Raw genomic sequence first — 19,906 nt, 5'->3', positions numbered from 1 at the left:
CACTCGTCCCCACAAGGACCTGGTGGGGGCCCCACGGCTCCTGTCCGCGGAGAAGCTGCAGGAGCAGCGCCGGGAAGCCCTCCTGGGGACGGAAGCCCCCGGTTCCAGGACGGGCGATGAGACGGCCTGCGGGACCGTGAGGGGGCTGCCCGGGGCTCTCCGGCCAAAACCCATGAGCTGTTCCAGACGGACGGAGACCCCGATGGCCGGCCGGCAGCGCCCAGGCCCCCACAGGGGGTGTGACCACCGCGTCCTCGGGTGACCCCACGCTACGTGGCGGGCCCGTCTCCGGCTCCGTGTACGGACTTTCCGCTCGACAAAACCCACAGATCTGGCACTCGGGAGAAGCTTCGTGACTTCAGACTCAGAACGTACTGCGTCCCGAATACGTGCGGCTGGAAAACACTCCCGCGAAGCTGGTCAGTAGCCGAAGCAAACGCCCCTTTTACTTGACCGGAGCTGACGCGCCAGCCGCGCCCGGGAGACGTTTCCAGGGGGCTCAGCGTCCAGAGCAGGGGCCTGGTAGACCGGATTCCAGGACCACCTGGGGCAGGCCGGGGCCTGTCTGTGCCTCAGTTTCCTGATCCGTGCCGCAGGGGTGACATTGGGCCTTGCTCCTGGGGTCATTGGTAAGGCCATCGGCGGCTCCTTCCCGGCTGGCCCGTGGATGCTGGTCACTACCTAGGCCGGGAGAGTGACAACGAACCGGACAAGCCGGGAAGCGTGTCTCAGGGCACACCGTGCCCCCCGCGCCCGGCCCCGGCAGCCCATGTGCGGCCGCGCCAGCTCTTGGCGCCCTCTGGCTGGCATCAGGTCTTGGGGGGAGGAAGGAAGGCACCGGCGTCGGCTCCAGCCGCCGGCGCCTCTCGGAGCAGCGGGCCTCTCCTCTGGCTCCCGGGCCCAGGCTGGCCGCGCTCGGGTCAGCAGCGAGCTAACGCCTTTGTCAGGGTGATTAATAGTCTGGGGGCTGTCGTTAATTCACTGCCTAATGACCGCGGCCCGCGCGCTCCGAGTAATCGGGTGATGTATGTGGGGAGCGCCCACCTCGTGGCAGAGGTGAAAATCATTCCGACAAGTCAAATATTGTCACGGGGAGCAAATGGCTCTCCCTGTTAATAAAAATTAATGAATTTTTTTTCTTTCTTTCTTTCTTTTTTTTCCTCGCCACTGGACTGCCAAATGAAGTGCACCGGGTGAGCCAGGCCCGGCTCGGCGGAACACAGCACTTTATTTGACGGTTAAAGCTAGAAACGTCTTTATTAGGGCAAAATGCAGCCCGAGGGCCAGGCTGGGTGTCGGCCACCGGTGGCCGAAGCTGGGGTTGCTCTGGGGTGGGGGGGTGTGAGGCTGCCCCTGGCTTTCCAGTGTGAAGTGTGGGGTCCCCTGGCCCCATGAGAGTTGAGGCTCCAGAAGGCAGCCCTGCCCCGTGAGGCAGCCGGTGGCTCTGTCTTCCCAAACCAGGGGACCTGCCTCTGAGGGTCCCAGGCTGTGCCTCCCTCACCCCAGCTTTTGCTGGGGACCAGGGCAGCCCAGGGAGCCGAGGGTCCCTTGGGGGAGGGGAAGGAGCCGGGCAGACCCGCGCCCGCTGCTTGCAGTACGACGCCACTGACCACCCGTCTCGAGGGCCGGGGCTGAGTGGCCGGGGCGGAGCCTGCCGCTGCGGGCAGACGGCACTTGTCATTCCAAGCGGCCACGGCTGGGGTGCGGACCCGCGCTGCTGGCCTGGAGGCCCGGCAGGACGGCGCTCGGCCTCCCGAAGCTGTGGCTGTCGGTGCCCCCGAGCAGGCCCAGCAGCACCCGTGCCTCCGCAGGCCTCCCGGGTGCAGGGGCAGGCGCCCGGAGCGTTCTCTTCCTCTTGTGATTTTTCTTCCTGGGCAGCATTTGTTGACTGGTGGCGTGACTTGCTTTGGCCTGTGAATGGCAGCCACAGGCCCAGTTGGTAGGAACTGGAGAGATAAATGCGTCTATAAATAGTTTGGTGGTGGTTGTCGGGCTGTTTGCTCGGCGTTAACCCGTTCCTCCTCCTCAGTGGTTCCCGCGCAGGGAGGGAGAGCGGAGCAGAGACCAGAAGGGGCAGAACGTGTCCTCTGCCCGTGGTGTGTCCGTGGGGCGTCCCCTGCAGGGGCGGCTCCCGGGCCCGGCCCTCAGAGCCCCCCACGGGGAACTCAGCTGCGTACCCCCAAACCTTCCACACGGGGCTGCCTCCCACCGGCAGGTCCAGCCCTCCCCAGCTTGGCCTGTCCCCTCGGCACCCTGCTAAGGCTTCTGGGCCTGCGAGATCCCGAGCGTTGGGAGCGTTGGGGGGCCCCGGCTGGCCTGGGCTGGTTGTTCTGCTTCCTCCGTCAGGGGGAGGACCCCACAGTGCCCCCAGCCTCGGCTGAGCCTCAGGGTCCTGCCTCCAGCCCAGCCACCCCGAGCCCAGCCTGGCAGGGAGCTCACTGAGGAGGGAGCCACGGGGCGCCGTGCTGGTGGCCAGAGCTGCCTTGTTCGCTGCGTGGCTGCGTTGCTGTCTGGGAACCCCCGGCAGGCTGGGGGCACCCCTCTTGCTCAGAGAGGGACCGAGTCCAGACGGCTTCCGTGGGCACACAGAGGGGTCTGCCGTGTGTCCAGGGCTGGAGAACCAGCTGGGGCGAGGAGGGAGAGCACGCCGGCCCGGGCTGGGGGGCTGTCGGTGGGACCACGCTCCCTTTGGTGGACGAGGCCGTGGGGGTTTTGCCGGTGCCAAATGCGCCCTGTGGTCTCAGAGGCTCGCACACCCACATTCGCAGCAGCGTTACCCCCAGGAGCTGGCAGGGAGCGGCCCAGGTGTCCGGCAGCACACGGCTCGGTGTACACACCTGGTCCGTCCTCAGCCTCCTGAAGGAGGGGACGCTGGTGCCTGCTCCAGCTCGGGGACCCGACAACGTTCAGTGAAACACGCCAGAAACAGAGGGACAACTACAGGACTCCCCTTACTGGAGGGCCTTACAGAAGTCACATTCGGGGACAGAAAGGAGAAGGGTGGACGGCTGTGGGTGGGGGGAGCGAGTGTTTCGTGGGAACAGAGTCTCGGTTGGGAAGATGGAAAAATTCTAGAAATGGACGGGAGAGACGGTTGTATAATGACGTGGACGTATTTACGCCCCTGAACTGTGCACTTAAAATGGTTGCGATGTTCTGTGTTTTTTACCACGACTTTTAGAAAGCGCGCTCTGCCGCAGCCAGATGTCGGGTTACCCAGGGAGCCCGCATCTGGGGCCGACCTCCCTTGGTATCTGAGGGGGTCTTTGGGCCGCGGTCCCCCCAGGGGCGTAAGCAGTGCGGACGTGAGGGTTTGGGGGGACGGCCCCACTAGGCTGCCGGCTCACACGGTGCTTAGCGCGGGGGGCCGGGGAGAGCTGGCTGTGATTTAGAAGAAAAACAGACAGATTTGAGCAATCCGTGGGCTACCTCGCTGCCCCCAGGGCTCGGGGAAGTGGTGTATTAACCAAGGAATAAAGGAGAGGAAGAAAAAAGGCCAAATCACATCTCTCTGAAACAAAGAGGCTTCGTACCAGCAACGAGCCTTGATAGAAATTACAGTGGCATCGCGAGCCATTCAGCGGCTGCCCGGGGCGATGGAGGCAGTGAGGAAATGGGGTGGGGGATCGGATCGGGAGCAGCGCCGTCCCCAGAGCATCGCACAGATTAATAAGCGTCTTAGAATCATGCTCTCGCCTCCAGCCAAGGCCAGGTGGTCTGGGCTGCTGGCGGAGCCCCCCATGGGCTCCACCGGATGGACCCAGGGCTTGGGGGCCAGGGAGGGTCATGGCGGGAGGCGGGATCCTGGGGTTCCGAAGGGCGGACAGGCCCTGGGCGCCCAGGCCCGGGGGACAAGGGCCCTGGAGGTGGCAGGTGGGCGGTGGGCGAAGCGGGTGCAGGGCCCGTCTGTTCACGTGCGTGGTGCGGCGGCGAGGCAGGAGGACCCCTTGGGCTCCCCTTCCGGATCCACAAGGCCCTCTGGAAGCCACGGGCCAGCCCCTGGGGAAGAGGGTCTGAGCCGGGCCACAGCTTGGAGACCCGCTCTCGGGATGTCCTGGGCTGTGGCTCAAGCCCCACCCCCAGCAAAGGGGCTCCCCTGGGCCCTGTGTCCCCGAGAGCATCGGTGTCTTCACCTATGGCACAGGCAGGCTACACCCGTTTCACGGAGCGGCAGCAGAGGGAGGACACGGGGGACCTGAGAGGGAGGATGGTGGCCCCCAGGCCACTCTCCGGGACTGTTGTAAAAAGTACCATATCCTGGGGCCTCTGGGGACCCAGGCCGCCTCCCCCCCGTGTCACCCCGTGTCTCTTCTTTAAGGACACTAGTCCCATTGGACGAGAGCCCCCCCAGTGTCACAGACCCCATCTCCGGATGAGGTCCCTTTCATGGGCCCGGGTTAAGACAAAACATATCTTCGGGGAGGCCCATGTCAACTCACACAGTCAGGAGCTGCCCCATCCTTGTGACGTCCTGGGTGACCGTCCTGGGTGAGATGTGGGAGGCAGTGGGGACGACTCCAGCCAGAGTCCGCCGGCCTGGGCTGGCCACCGTGGGTGTGGACCAGCCGCTGGGCGGTTCTGACCTCAGTGCCAAGGGGAGGCAGCTCCGTGGGCCTTTCCTGGCTCGCTCAGTGTTTGAGATGAACATAGAGTCTGGGAGAAGGGGGCCAGGTCAGGAGGTCGCCATGCCCCTGGATGGGGAGACGGGGGAGGAAGCCGCAGCTTTGTGGGGAGGTTCCCGTGCAGATGCGGCTTGCAGAGGGCGGTGAGCCTGGCGCCATCCCGGCTTTCAGGGGCACCTAATGACAATTCCGCCATCCGCCCTGCAGCTGGGGCTCGCCGCCCTCCGGTCCCTGTGGGCGAGGTCCCGGGTGTGGGTTTGAGAAAATAAATGACAATTGATTATTATTAATATTTAGCGTGTTTGCAGAAACGTCTTTCCTCCCTGCTATTAATCTGCCGCAGCAACAGCAGCCACGCTCCTGCTCGGGCTCGGCGGCCGTGCGGGGAGGGAATGCCAATGAGCCACAGGCCCGAAGCGGCGGCGGCCCAAAGCCTGGACGGGAGGTGGCCCAGGGCGGAGGCGGCTGGAGGCGGGAGCCTTCTTGGAGGCAGCTTTGCGGTCTTCCTAACGCCGCGGCCAGAGCTGCAGGGACAGCCCACAACGCTGGCCAGACAGACCCCCAGGTCCCGCTCCCTTTCCAGCAATCGTTTCTGGAAGTGGGTGTGCAGTCCAATGCCCTTCCTTGGAGGAGGGACGTCTCCCCAGGTGGCTGCCCTCCCCGGAGACAAACCTGCGAGCAGGAAACTGTCCCATCTCACCCTTTCCCCTCGAGCTCCTGTGAACCAGCCTGACCGAGCACGTAGCTCTCCATCCCTCCACCCCACCGAGCAGCGGGCGGGATGGTGGGCGACCTGACCTGGGGAGTTTCTGGGGTCTCTGAAGGGTCCGGTGCACAGTACTCCTCCCCACTCAGTGGGAGAAGATGAGAGCCGAGGCCTCACCTTAGTCCTCCGGGAAGTCTCGGGTGGGCCGTGCAGCTCGGAGGGAGGGCCAGGCCCAGAGCGCCCCAGAGCCACGGAATGGTCGTCCCGGCCCTGGATGCCGGACGAGGCAGGCTGCTTCGTGTGGGGCGAGGGGTAGCCCTGAAGGACAAGAGAGAAACTGGCCCCCTTCCCAAGGTGGGGGCTGGGTGGGGCGAACCAGGTCCCGGCCCCAGATTACTGGATCAGTCAAGGCAGGGAAAGCAAAGCTGCAGAGTCGTGTTAATGGGGTCCGTCCTCGGGGACGGGAGCAGTGAGGATTCCTGCCTTCTCCCTTCTCTGCTCAGCATCGTCCTTGAGACGCTCCTCACATCCACCCACAGTCCATCCTTCCACCCACCCATCCACCTGTCCACCTGTCCACTCGTCCATCCATCCGTCAACTCACGAACCCACCCACCGTCCACCCATACAGCGTCCATCCATCCACCCGTCCGCCCACCCGCTCCTGCCTCCCTCCATCCGTTAATCTGTGCGTTTCCGGTGTATCTTCCGTGGGACACAGGGAAGGCCGTCATCAGGGCCAGGACGCTTTTTCCGATGTGTCCTCGCGGCCGCTGGAACCTTGGGGCCGGGGAGTCTGGTGTCTGAGAACTTTAGAATCAGGCCAGGGCAGCCCCCGCGGGGCCCCGGTTGCCAGTGTGGCCGGAGCAAGTTCTCGCTTCCTGAACTTCACTGCCCTGAGCTATAAAGTGGGCGACGTCCCGATTCCGCCGTCCCTAAGTCGGGGCAGTGCTGGCTGCGCTCCCCAGGCCCCGTCACGGAGCAGCTGTGCGACCCCGAGGGGCAGGTCGCCTCTGGAGCCCGCCGCTGCCTGCAGGCCGCAGAGCCCAGAGGACGGCGCTGCGAGGAGCCCACCTGTGGGGCCGGTGCCTCCCGGAGCCCCCCCGGATGGGACTGTGCGGGGACGCGGGGCCCCATCGACGGCCCCGTCTTCCCTGCGTGTCTCCAGGGCGCCGTACCCCTCAGGTTAGATGTACCAGGGCCTCCCAAACCCACGTGGCGAGTTTGCGGGCTTGTGGAAGTGGGTCGGGGTGAGTGAGTCAGGGCCACGTGGACGGACGCGGGTCCAGATCTCCAGAAACTTTCTGGAGGTTTTAAGGAGCTGTGACCCCCCCTTTGCCCACGTGTGCCTTCCTCCCGTGTCAGCCCTCCTGGGCTCAGCCCCCCTCGCCCGAGCCGTGGGCCCCCTCGTCCCACTCATTCCAGGCCTGCCCTTGCCCCCCGCATAGCCCTGGCTTCTTCAGACCAGGGCCGAGGGCTTCGGCCGCTTTCAGTTCCCTGCAGTTCAGGGCTGATCTGGTCCGTGTCAGTCACGTGTCCCCTCAGCCCTGGCCCTGCCGTGTCCTCGTGTCTGGCACCGTCAGACCCAGGGTCGCGCAGCTTTGCCGGGAGGCCCGGTCGGTCCGGCCATGAGAGGCCACTGCCCCTCTGAGCCAACAGCCACGAATGTCCGGGTCCGGACTTGCTGGGGCGATGCTCCCGGCCGAGGGCCCTCTGCCGTACCCCATGGTTCCCCTCTAGTGTGGGAGAGTGCCCAGACCCGGTTGGTGTGCCCAGCCGGGGAGGACGTCTGTCCCCTGTGCAGCCCCAGGTGTGTTCTGGAGGAGACATCTGGGTGGCCCTGGGTCCAGGCCACTTCTCACCTCGAGCGTCGTGGTCTCCCGCTGGGGGTGGGGGGGGATGGTCGTGTTTGTCCCGTCATGTACCTCGGCCTGGGGGCCTGCTTAGGAGCGAGGGGCTGCCCCGGCCAGGCCGTGGGGGGCCCTCCTCTGAGGATGAGCTCAGGAGGCTGTCCCACGGGCTCTGAGGGCTAAGCACGTGATGGGGCCTCTGTGGAGTGACCGGAATACTTCCCTCCCTGGGCTCCGTGGCCTCCGTGGCCTCCGTGAGCCAGCTGCAGAGTGCAGGGTGGGCCCCGGGCGGCAGCCAGGCAGTGGTGGGCCCCGGGTGAGGCTAGGCAGTACCACGCAGCCCCGATCTGCAGGCAGATGACAGGCTGACCCTGCAGGGCCTGGATGGGGTTCGCTGGAGGCCACCCAGCCTGTCAGAGGAGGTCAGCACTTGAGGTGTGGTCCTCAGGACTCAGCTCCCGGGGCTTGTGGCAAGCCTCTCCCCTCTCTCCCCGTGATCTCTCCTCCCCCACGGGGGCAGGGGTGACCATCCGAGGGTCATCATCAAGTCCGTGGAGGACACTTTGCTTTTGACCTACAGACCCCCGGGTGATGGGGGATGGGCCTCACTGGGTGCGGGTCCTCTGAGGTGGGACCCACCTGGGCCGCCAGCTGGCCTGTTGTTCCGTCAGACCCTCCTTGGGGCATTTTCCCCTCTTCAAAGGACAGGATGTCCACTTCTGTCTGACCCCGGACGGTGGGATGAGATGCAGTGAAGCAGAAAGGAAAACCAGACGAGGGTGAGCTTCCGTTTGACCCCAGGTGGCCCAACTGTTCTGTTTCTGAGGGAACCTGGTTTCTTCTTCCGGGAGGAAAGGCGACATCGCGGCGTGCGCCTTCAGGGGACAGGAGCTCTACGCCTGTGACTTGGGGCGAGGCCCAGCCAAGGCCGGCCTGGTCGGAGACCTCCCCCCAGGCAGGCCCGGCTTTGACAGTAACCAGGTAGTTCCCTGCGCGCCCGCTCTGTTCCCGGGGTTTCTGCTCGGGTGGCCGTGGGGCGTCCTGTAGCCCCAGCGCCCCCCGGGCAGGGCTAGAGTGGGTGTAGGAGCAGTTCGGGCTCTGGTTGTCTCCCCTTCTGTGCCTGTCCCCATCTGTGAGGCAAGCCAGACGCTCCACATCGAGAAAGTCGTACCTATGGGGGGTGCCCCTCGTCCCCTGCTGACGGGGCCCACGGGGTCACGGGGTCGCCGAGCAGGCCCACCTTCAGGGCGCTGACATCAGGGTCGGGCAGCGAATGGGTTCCTTTTACATCCCCCAAGCTCTGCCCACGCCCCCGTCCATGCCGCTGGGTGTGGGTCCACCCTTGGGGCCCTCCAGAGAGGCCACGGGGCACTTCCGTCACAATCTCGGGGTCCAAGGGGTCCAACTAGAAGTCTCCCAGGAGCGCTCAGACTGGGGGCAGCCCCAGGAACCGCCTTCAGCCCCCACTCACCACCCAACCGCCATCCCCTGGGGACCTCCTGAAGTGGGGTCCATACCCCTGACCTGGTCGGGAACGGCGGGTTCACACGGGTTTGTAAGAATTAACATTTCCAAATCACCGTGGCACCGTGTTCTGACAAGGCCCCGTCTTCTGAGACACACGGGGAACCGCGTCCTTCTCTACCCCAGGGAGCAGGGGGACGGACGTCCCGTCGGGCATGGGCTCCCAGGGGGTCTGCCCCCGAGAGCTTGTCGGGGGCATTAGTGCAAAGGGTGCTGGACCGCAAGGGGAGAAGGGGCAGATTTCTGGGTCTCACTCGCAGGGCCGGGTGCTGGGCACCTCGTGTGCCTCCCCGTCCCAGCCCCGCATGGCGCCGCCGTCCGCGCCGAGTGTGAGAATAGCGGGGCTGTCCGGTCCCGGGCGACCGCACCACATTCTCTGGTTCTTCCGAAGCCCAGAGAGCTAAAGGCGAGCGGGAGACCCGGGCCCAGGCTGCTGCGCAGCACACACACCTCGCTGCTCTCGGCCTGCTCGTCTCGGGGACCCTCCCCGTGGTTTGGGTCACGAGCTGCCACCAGGCCTGTTTGTGCCCTCATGAGCGTGAGGTTCCTGGTGTTTCCCGAGTTTACTGGGGGCACCGGTTGTTAGCCTCAGAGGCTGGTTCTGTGATTTTAAAGGCCCCCCCACCCCGGAGACAGAGAGAGTAATTCAGCGTGTTCTCGCAGAAACTGCCGGAGCCAAAGGACCTGTCACTGCGCACTCGGGCGGGATAAAGAATGGGTGTTTTTCCACGGAGGTGCCCCTTCGTGTAGACTAACCGCGGTCGCTGTGGGTTCATGGCACTCGTAAGAACAATGCAGAGAGGGGCAGGGCGCCCTGTGCCCTGTGGCTCCGGGCACGTCAGCCAATACCCCGACAGGGACACAGGCTGGGGTACTGACACGGCGACCCCCCCTGGTGCGGGCCTGTGTTTGTAGCTCTACAAACCGGGGAGGCCCATGCGGCCCACCCCACGGCCACGAGGCAGGGTCGTGGGGGCCCCAGGCCCAGCGACGCCTCCCCGCAGCCCCCGCCCGTGATCGCTGTCTTTGTCGGGCCCTGGGGCCACCCTCAATGCGCCGTCCTCCCTTCAGGAGTCCTCCCTCAACTTCCTCCGCCCTGGGCAGGGCTCTGTGGGGACGCGGGGGCTCCATCGACCCCACAGTTTCTAGGAGCAAGCTCAGAGAAGTGGCCGGAAGCCACGGGTGCCCACTTGGGTGTGGCTGAGGCGCTGGCCGGCAGCCCCCTCCCTCGGTGTGCCTCCCCGTGTCCGAGGAGCCGGCGAGCCCGGCAGGATGGACCTGCAGAGGCTGGGCTGGTGGCTCTCTGGGCATGAGGGATGGGGGCTTGGGGGCTTGGGGCTCCGGGCACAGGGGACAGACGACAGGCGGCCATGTGAAAGCATGGCCCGTGGGCTGGGGCAGGCCAAGTCAGGTCCAGAGGCAAAGAAGGGGCATTCTGGAGGGCAGCGAGCCCAAGGAGAGTGGCCCTGGGGTAGAACTAGTCCTGGACAGGGTGCAAGCAGGGCTCTCTGTTGTCCCTCACCAGGCAGATGGGCAGCGGCACCATTCCCAAGGTGACAGTGACGTCACGGGCCGGCATCAGGACGCCCCCATGAGGTCACCCCTTGGGGCCACCCAGGGCCCCAAGCACTGTCCCTCTGGTCGAGGGAGGAAGGGCAAAGTGGCCCCGGTTCCTTGGCTCCCAAGCCGTGCACAGAGGCTTTCGCTTCTCAGGGGTGTCCACACAGAGGCCAGACGTGCTCCCTGACAGCACCCGCCCAGCGCACTCCCCCACCAGGCCCCGGCCCCACCGACCCCGCCCGGCGCCGTGCCCTGCCAGACGTACCGCAGGTTTCAGGCCTTCTCCTGGGGACGCAGGACAGGAGGGACTGGAGCCAACCACACACCACCCAGAGGAAGTCCCTCCGCCCCCGCCAGCCCAGGGCAGGCCTCCTCCCCGCCGCACCCACCCTGTGTAAGAGCAGGAGGAGCCACGGCTTCAGGGGTCTTCACGCGGCTCATCGCTGCCCCCCCAGGTGCTGCTTCTGGAGCCAAGGCAGGGGACAGCCTGGGAGGGACTGGCTGGCTACATCGGTCCTGACTGGGGCCGTCTCTCTCGTCCTTCTCTCTGTCCAGACCCCAACATCCACGCTGCTGCCTCGATGGGGGGGGCTCCCTATTTGGGTGCTTCGCTACCATTAGGACAGGAGGGGGACACAGCTCCCACTGTGGGGCTGGAAGAGACCAAGCCCTAAACTCAGGGTTCGGGGTGGGACCCGGGGCAGGTTGGATGGAGGACCTGCCGGGTCCCAGCCGGTGTGGTCCAGACCCAGAGGGCGGCGAGGTTTCTTCACTTCTCTGACCCGTTTCCCAAGACTGAAGGTCCGGCCCATGACCGGCTTCTGGACGGGGTTTCAGCGTGACGTTCCCAGGAGCTCAGCGACCTGGTGGGACCCCGACCTGGAGCAGGTGCCCCGCGGTCACGGCTTGGGACGGCTCCGCGGGCTCACCTGCTGCAGGCCTCCCACCCCTCTCCCCCTGCTCCTGTGATTTTTTAGTAAGTCTCCCAAAAGAGTATTTCGGGAAGATGGACTCAGTCATGAACTCTTAGCCTGAAATTACCGCAAAACCCAAACAAAGGACATGGGCTCTCCGACACGTAAACAACGCAACGGCACAGCATCTATTCCCGCTCTTGGCTCTGCACCCCGACTTGCGAGAGGGCCGGCGGTCCGGCGGGCCTGGGGGAGCTGGTGTCCACGTCCTGTCCACGCCCGCCTCGCGCAGGGCACGGGGCTCCCGGCGGCAGCTCGGCGCTTTCGATCCCCTCCGCCGTGGCGGGGGCCGTGGGGAGCTGCGCGACGTGTGGGGGTCTTTCTCCAGGCCTGGGGCTGTTAGCCGTACCTCGTTTTCTCCAATGCCTGCCGCACGCTGGTGAGGTCTCCTCGCCCCACCTGCGAAGGAAGAACGCCCCCCCCAATAGTGGGGGCCGCAAATGGAGAACTGGCTTCTCCGGGCGGCTTCGGGCAATCACTTAACCCCTGTGCCCGCCGGGGGTGGGAGGCCAGCCGCGCACGGCCTGCCTTTAATCAGCAGGAAACACCACCTTTCTCTCCTGAACTGTTTGCTCGGCCAGTAAATTAAACATGCCCTTAAAGCCTTGGTTTTCCTCCAGTAGGTGAGGAGTTTTGGGAAGTTAAATTCAAACGGGGGGGGGGGGGAGGAGCCCCAAAGAGCCTTGAGAGGAACACGCAGAGGAGGGGCCCCTCCCCATTTTCTGCAGGCCCTCGTTGTCCTGGGAGGCGAAGGCGTCCCCCCGCCAGGAGCGTGGGAAGGGGGGCTCCCCACCGGATTCTGGGTGTGAGCCTCGTGCACTCGCCGCTTCCAGATCACAAGGCGGCATGTCCGTGACCCCCAGTTTGCCTTCACGTGAGCAGTCGGCGGGAAGGTTTACGGGCCCTTTGGAACCTCACGGGTTGGGTCTTCCTGGCGGAGGGAGCCGGAGCGGCCCTTCTGTTGCTGCATTGTTGAGAGGGACCCGCGAGTCCGTGAGAAGGAACCGTTGGCCACTTGAAACAGTCACCACTTCTGTGAAAGCGACTACATTAAACGACTTTTCTCCCTGGGATTTTTTTTTTTTCCAAGACTTTGGTTTCTTTTGAAAGAAAATGTTTTCTTACTTCTTAGAGGATCTGTTTGCCCCTGGCATGAGGACTCTGAAGTCACTTGTCCTGCGCTCGAGCGTGCACGGTCCCAGGGGACTTCTGTTCCGCCGCCACGCTGGGGGGTTGGTGAGGGGCTCCAGGCAGGGCCCCGTCCCAGGGTCTCAGGCCAGCGCACAAGGGACTTGGGCAGAAAGGTCCAGGCCGGTCGGCGGGCGCCCTCCCCACTTCTGTGGGGGACAATCCACGTTCGTGTGACATTCAGGTTCGGCTTTTGAACGGACGGGACGGCTCATCGGCTCACCCATGCGTGTGAGCGGCACCTCCGTCTCCGTCTGGAACTTTTCCTTCCCCAAAGGAGACCCCGTGCCCGATACTCGGTCGCTCCCAGGGCCCCTGCCTCCCAGCCCCCAGCAGCCACTGGCATGAGGTCTGTCTCATGGACGTGCCCTCTCTGGACACGTCCTGTGAACGGAGTGTGTCGCGTGGGCCTCCGTGCTGGGGCCCCTCACAGAACGTCCCGTTTTCTAGGTGCTTCCGTGCCACAGTGAGGGAAGAGGGTGTCTGCACTCTGTCCCTTCTATGGAGAGTAGCCGCCCGCCGTGTGGACAGACATGTCTGTTTATCTGTTTGCGGATGGACTCGGGCTCATCGTGCGCTCGGGGACTCTGGACATCCTGCATCAGACCCTCAGCCGTCCGAGTCTCTGCTCCCCTTTCCTCCGGGCAGAGCGGCTTTCCTAGCTGACCGGCCACTCCTCGCTGTCCCCTTTCCTTCCTCGGCCTGTAGCTCGCGGTCTCGGCACTGCAGGCCTGGTGCACGTCCAGGGAGCAGCATCTCAGCACCAACTGTGTCCTAGGACAGACCCCAAAGAGAGGCCCACACCAGACGTCAGACCCAGGGACCTGCATCCCCGTGAGCCCCACATTTGTGACCCCGGCTGACCTCTGTCTTGACTGGCTTTAGGTCATCAGGAGCCCAGGAACCCGTCCGCAGGGCCCCTGGCCCCACCAAGACGCCCCGAGCTGCCCAGGTGTTGAGCGGATTTCATGCTGATCCAAACTCTGAGTCCTCCCAGGAGCCCGAGACAGGTCCCCGACCCCTCATGTTCAGGGCCAGGCACAAACTGGGACGGTTCTGGAAAGACGTTTTCACTACGAGTTCTAGGTTGGGTGTCCTCTGCAGTGGCCTTCCCCACTGTTCCTAGATGCACAGAGCGTGGGCAGTTCTCTTCCTCGAATTCCTAAAGCAGACGGGGCAGACAGGTCCTCGGGGGGCTCCGTGGGGGCTCACAGAGTGGCACAACCCTGTGGGGTTTCTGAACCCCGCTTTCCCATGTCCCTGGAGCACGGAGCAAAGGGGATGTCTCCTGGGTGGGGGGTGGCGGTCGGCGCCCTCAGTCCCCATCCTGCCCCGTGTCCCAGATGGTCCCCGCGGGTCACGCACGGGGGAGAGCGAGCTGCAGAGCTTGACGCTGCCTTGTCTCCTTCAGGTGACGGCGACATTGTAAATAACATGCACGAGCCCGATCCGGACCTGCTGGCCGGCGAGAGCGCGGAGTACGAGACGGAGGACAGCGTGGTGTCCCCCATCCCCATGGGGCCGCCGTCCCCCTTCCCCACCAGTGAGGACTTCACCCCCAAGGAGGGCTCACCGTACGAAGCCCCCGTCTACATCCCCGAGGACATCCCCGTCCCGCCAGACTTTGAGCTCCGAGAGTCGTCCATCCCAGGGGCCGGCCTGGGGATCTGGGCCAAGAAGAGGATGGAAATCGGGGCGAGGTTTGGCCCTTACATGGGGGCACCCCGGGCCACGTGGAAGGAGGCGGACTTTGGATGGGAGGTGAGCATTCCCGTGTGAGTGTGATTGATCACGGCCATTTATCTTGTGGTCCGTCTATTTATAAAGCCAGGCTGAGCAGGGCTGCCCGAGGCAGGAGGCTCACTCGGAGAGAGCGCTCGAATGTCCCATTTCCCAGGCTTATTTGGTCCTGCAGCTTGTATGACGCGACTCGGCAAACATCAGCGGTCCTCGTGGGCGCCCGTCAGCCCCCATAGGCTCGGGCTGCTCTCTTCCCGGAAATGTGTCTTTAATGAGCTCATGTCTTAAAACACCCGTGCTCCCCGTCTGGGTCTTAGGTGCTCAGACCGTAGTCTGCAGAACCGCGCAGATTAATGGAATGTCCCAGAACCAGAGTCTCTACTCTGGGGAATGATCCTGCAGATGGGGGGCTTTCGCAGAACATGCCCGGTGGCCCCCTGCCCCCCGGGCCCCGGTCAGCCCGCTCTCGAAGAGAAACCCCCTTCCCAGAAGCAGGAGAACGAGCCTCCTTCTCCTGCAGCAGGCCTGCCGTGGCTGAGAGCTCCCTGATGGCCGGGCCTGGGGGACGGTTCTGGAGGCTGTGTGCGGTCAGGAGAGGGGGCCTGTCAGATGAGGGTGCCATCGTCCCCAGAAGCATCCCTCGAGGGCCTGGGGGTCTTGCGAGGTCGTGGGGGCCACAGGCCCATGAAGTGTTCTCCCCGCCGGCCTCACACACCCAGTGCTCGTTGGTGTTTCTGGCAGATGCCCTGCCTGGGCGGAAAAGGCACAGACCCAGATTCCTCTCGGGGGTTTCACAGCTTCCAAAAGCACTTGCCGGAGGTCGGCTCTAGGAAGGGACTAGGAAGAGTCCACAGAGGGAAGAGGGCCCGGTGTGGCGGGCGGGTATGGCCCGTGGTGGCACGCGGGGCGTGGACACCGGGGACGGGGGGCACCCGCCGAAAGCCCAGGGTTTTGAAGGTTTAGATGAGAAGCGGCTTGACCATATGGATGAAGGGACAGGACGGCCACAAGCCCCAGGGGCGAAGGCCAGTGCGTCCCCTGCTGTCTGGAGGCGGCAGACAGGTGTGAGCCGCTCAAGGTTGGGCTCACCTTCAGAGCAGACCAGCCAGGGCCTGGGAGCAGGATGTGGTAGGTAGCAAGGGAGTTGGAGATCCCACGTCTCTGTGGGCACGTGGCCCTTTCGCCGCTCCGAGGGTCGCCCTTGGGGTACAAGGAGACATTTGCAGACACGGCCTGGTCTGTCCTCCCCATCCAGCTGGTTGGGAGCGGGGTTTCCGGGTGTTTGCTGGAGAGGCTCGGAGAGACGTGCCCTCCTTAACTAGCAGGCGGCCTGTGGAGGGCACAGGGCACCTGAACCCTGCAGGAGCGCTCTGGCTGACCTTGAGGCCACTTTGTCCTTGTCTGCTCTGGTACAAGTTTCTGTTTGCTCCTTTGCTAAAGAAACGGCCCGTATCGCTTCTGCTCGCTCGGTGCGTGGCCTGGTACCGCTGTCACTAGGGTCTGCCCGGTGCCTGTTGCCTTTCACTTTGTTCTCTGCAGGAGGGAGCCCTTTTCCCCCGCCCGGTCAGCAGCCGGCTTTGTTCCCCGGTCGTGCCTCGGCAGTCGTCTTTCCTGCCGGCACTTAGGACTCTTTGCTCACAACCCCACGTCCTCAAACTGCTCCCGACGCACCTGACGCTATCTCGGCTGACCTTGTTTCCCTTGTGAGCTCCAGCGCTGGCAACCTGCCTCTGGGGTCGCCTGGGGCTTTGTGGCCTTCCGTCACGCGGGGTCCCAGCAGCCATGTGGGTTGTCCTGGCGACTGAGGACCGATGGTGGAATTTTCGGGAACCCTCCGCCTCCCCAGATGCAGGAGAGAGGGGAGGAGGCGGGCACCCCAAAATCTCAGAGCAGACCCACTCGTGCCAGAAATAAATCCAGGTGGTTTCTTCTGGACCCGCCTGGACCTCAGTTTGGGCCGTTGGGGCAGGAAAACCAACCGTGTCCCTCGTAAGGGAGCGTCCTGATGGATTTCCCACGTGTCCCCACGGGACTGTGGTTTCCCCTCGTTTTGTGCCGTCCTCCACCGAACCGGTGGCTCAGCTGCCCCTTCAGTTAGGCCCTGCCCTTGCCTTTGCAAACAGGGCCTGAGCCTGGGGCGGGGGAGTCCCAGGTCTTTCTGTGACTCTAGACAGGAAAGAGGCCTCCGGGGAGCCCCGAGTCATGAATGCTAACAAGGCACTCTGACTGCGACCGAAGCTGGGGCTGCCGTCCCGTGGAGATGCCCCATGGGCGCACGGTGCTCTCGCAAGGCACTGGGATGTGGAGAACCTCGGCGCTCGAGTGTTGCATCGGCAGGGGTCGGGCCCAGGACCCTCGGAGGTGGGGCCCAGGGACAGCGCGGGAGTGCACCGTATCTTGGGACACACCGCGCGTCGGACGCCTAGCTGCTCACACTCACACTGCTAGTGAAGTATAAATCAGGGCGATTTGATTTCACCGCAGTTGACAAAGTGTTCATCGCTGAGAAAGAACGGTGATGACACGTTAGTGAGGATGACAGAGGAGACCCGTGGAGGGCCGGGGACGGTCTGCACCCCGAGGGCGGACGGCGGCGGGTCCGTGGCCAGGAGCTCAGGAGCGCGGCTTCTCCTGGAGGACTGGTTCTGGGGGTGCAGCATGGGAGGGAGAAGCCAGACGCTGGTTTAAAATCAGAGGCTAATGGACTATTCTTACCGTCACTGGGGGACACCATGGAAACAATTTTCTTTCTACCCTGGGAGCAAAATTCTTGTTCTGGACCATTCCGGAAAACGGTCCTATTTTCTCTTCTCGTTTCGTGGTGTACTTTGCTCATCGTGCGTCTTTCCCACCGTCCGCACGCGGCCTCTCCCTCCCACGTGTGCGTCAGACGGTCTGTGACTCCGAACCTCCCTTCTCTTCGGGGCTTCGCGGCACGCCAGGAGGGGACTCCCACATCAGGCGGTCCCCTGCGCCCCGGGCCTGGCCAGCCCTGTGGCCCCGGGACCCATCTCAGAGGGTGGCGGTCCGTCCCCTGCCTGGGAAGATACCGAGCTCCCAGCCCCTCTCTGCCCAGATGCAGCCTGCTGGCCGACTCTGCCACCGCTCACTCTGCCCAGAATAAATCACCCCGTGATTGCATTTGATTGCCTCGGGGTCTGAAAAAACGACGATTTTGATCATTTGTTGAGTAAATCGTGACATTTCCATCGTGCTGCCTATTTTGCTAATTAAGAGCGGGCTCCTCCGTCACGCCACCTGGCCGGGCTCCGTGCCGCAGCGGGCGGGCAGCGTTGTGCGGGACCCTCGGGGGAGGAGCGTTTTCGCGCCAACTGTGCCCGCAGTCGGCGTGCCTCCTCCTCGAGGGCGCGCCTGCCCGGGAGAGCCGGCTCGCAGCTTCTCCGGCGCCCAGAGCGTGGCCTGGCCTGGACCGGGCCTTCTGATTTCGGCTGCTGAGTGAATGGTCTGCCTCTGTTTGAGAGGCTGTTGGGAAACGTTCACGTGAATCGATGGGGTTTCATGTATCTGCAGCGTTCACTCAAGTAGATGACCTCATCCCTCGGCTTTCGTGTCTGAATGATAATGTGTGTGTTCGTTTGCTCAATCAACAAACGGGCTGTGTCTGGGCCAGGACATAGGGGAAGGTCTGGGGTCACAAGGGGGATCAGCCCCGAGGCCTCAGGCTGCCGTGACTGTTGCTGTTCCATCGCAGAGCCCCAAGAGCCCTCCTCCAGGACCCCCTGGCCCCCGCGGACGACGGGCTGCAGGGACACCCAGAGACGCCAAGCTAGCTACCGCCCAGCCCTAAACTCCTGGATGCTGAGAAACTTCTGTACATTTAAGGGTATGTTACGGTCCAGAACACACACCCTTGGAGACAGGCCTGGGGCTCCGAGGAAGCTGCCTTTCTGTCCGTCCACGCTTGTCCACCGACACGCATTTTGGAAAAGCAACACTTTCTTTTCCGAGGTAGCCGCTGAGCATCCTTAGCATGAGAAGTGTGGAGGCTGACTGTGGTCCGGAGCGCAGGCTGGCGATGAAGCCGGTGCGCCGGGCTGTCCACGGAGGGAGCCGTCTGGCCTCTCACGTGGCAGGATGGAGTCTCTCCAAGGCGCTAGGGATGCGCTCTAGAGCAGGGAACCAGTTTCTCCGAGGACTTGGGAAGCTCCCCGGGCCCCCAGGCTGGAGGCCAGGAGTCCTGGGGTCCCCGACCTCCGCACCCCGGCTTCTCACTCACCCAGCCGGGCGTGCTGGGGAGGCACACAGACCCTCCAGGGCTACAGCCGTGTGGCCCCCGACCTGAAGCCTCCTCTTCCTCCTCAGATCCAGGGTCTCTGCGGAAACCTCTTTTCCTCCGGCTCCCCCGTGCCCCAGACACCGTCGCCTCATTGCTGCGTGCCCAGCTACTAACCCAGACCTGCCCCCGCCCGGTCGCGTGTGGGCGTGCATGTGCACACACCTGCCCCCACGTGCACACCCGTGCCCGCACACGCACGCAGACACACACGCACACACCCGCGCCCGCACACGCACACAGACACACACGCACGCACCCGCGCCCGCACACGCACACAGACACACACGCACGCGCCCGCACACGCACAGACACACACGCACACAGACACACACGTGTGCACGCACATTTGCACGCTCACACACAGGCAAGCACGCGCACACATACATGTGTGCACCCAGACACACGCAGACACATTCGCGCACACCTGCAGGCACGCACGTGTTCGATGTCACACGCACACGCGTGCACACGGGGCCGTGCACACACGTGCACACACACATCCACACTCACACATGCACGCACACACACCTTTGGATTTTGCTGAAAACCCTAGACTGGGCTTCTGGCCTCCGAGGGCAGGAGGTGCGCTGTCCACCCAGCCTGGAGCTGGCGGCTCTGGCAGGCAGAGGGTCTCCGGAAACCGCCGCCCCCCCCCCGCCCAGCGTGCTCCGTCTGTGGGGTCCGGAGGGGCGTGGGAGGTGACGCTGCCGCGGGTCGCTGAGGGCACGTAGGTACCGAGCGGACGTTGCCTGCCGCTGGTCCCAAGATGGGCTCTCCTTCGGGGCCACCCCCCACCCACCAGGGCAGGCATCCACGCTCCCTGCGGCCCACATGGGCCCCCGGGCCGGGACCACTCCTGAACCTCCTCTGAGCGGCTCGCGCGCCGGAGCGGACGCAGACGCTGTGCTGGGGTGGCTTGCGGACCGTCCCACTGTGTGTTTCTCTTGTCATCCCGGCCGTGGGGTAAGAGCCGTGGCCGCGTGGGCACCGGGAGGGGGGCGGCTGCCCACACTGTGCAGGCTCCGCTCCGTGGCTTCCTGCCGCTCTGACAGCTCACGGGTTAAGTATTTGATCGTGGTATTCTCGGCCCCGAGTCTTGGCGGTCCTTTCTCTCGGCACACTGGGGACCGTTGGGCACAGCACCCCGCCCCCAGTCGTCTCAGAACCTCCCTGCTGTGCTGTCCTCTGACTGGCACTGACTCACCCCTGCCGCTTTCTACTCTCCGTCTGGGCGGCCTGGAGTTTTATTTTGGGCAGGGTTACAGGCAGGGTGATTTTCCCCCAGTGACTTTCTGAATGTGCTTAGGAGACACCGTACGCCCTGGAACGCGTAAGCCTGTGGCTCCGTCGATGCTCGCGCTCCTCGGAAACAGCCCCCAGACAGCCATGCACTCGGGCCGCGTCCCTGGGCCAATGGGTGTCTGGATCCGAGGGGCCACACCCCG

General features: G+C 64.3%; 1 protein-coding gene across 5 annotated transcripts in view; it reads left to right on the top strand.

Moving 5' to 3' along the window:
- Positions 1–19,906, top strand: part of PRDM16 (PR/SET domain 16) — a 296,392-nt gene that overhangs the window by 84,888 nt on the left and 191,598 nt on the right. For all 5 annotated transcript variants that reach the window (XM_046005154.1, XM_046005163.1, XM_046005134.1 and 2 more), the window contains exon 2: positions 13,836–14,185. In XM_046005154.1, coding sequence (XP_045861110.1) covers positions 13,836–14,185 — 350 coding nt within the window. The remainder of the gene's footprint in view (positions 1–13,835; positions 14,186–19,906) is intronic.

This window comes from Meles meles, chromosome 1 (genome assembly GCF_922984935.1).
Source record: "Meles meles chromosome 1, mMelMel3.1 paternal haplotype, whole genome shotgun sequence".
Taxonomy (NCBI): Eukaryota; Metazoa; Chordata; class Mammalia; order Carnivora; family Mustelidae; genus Meles; species Meles meles.
Note: the sequence above shows the minus strand (reverse complement) of the source record. Positions and strands in the feature narration are given on the sequence as shown.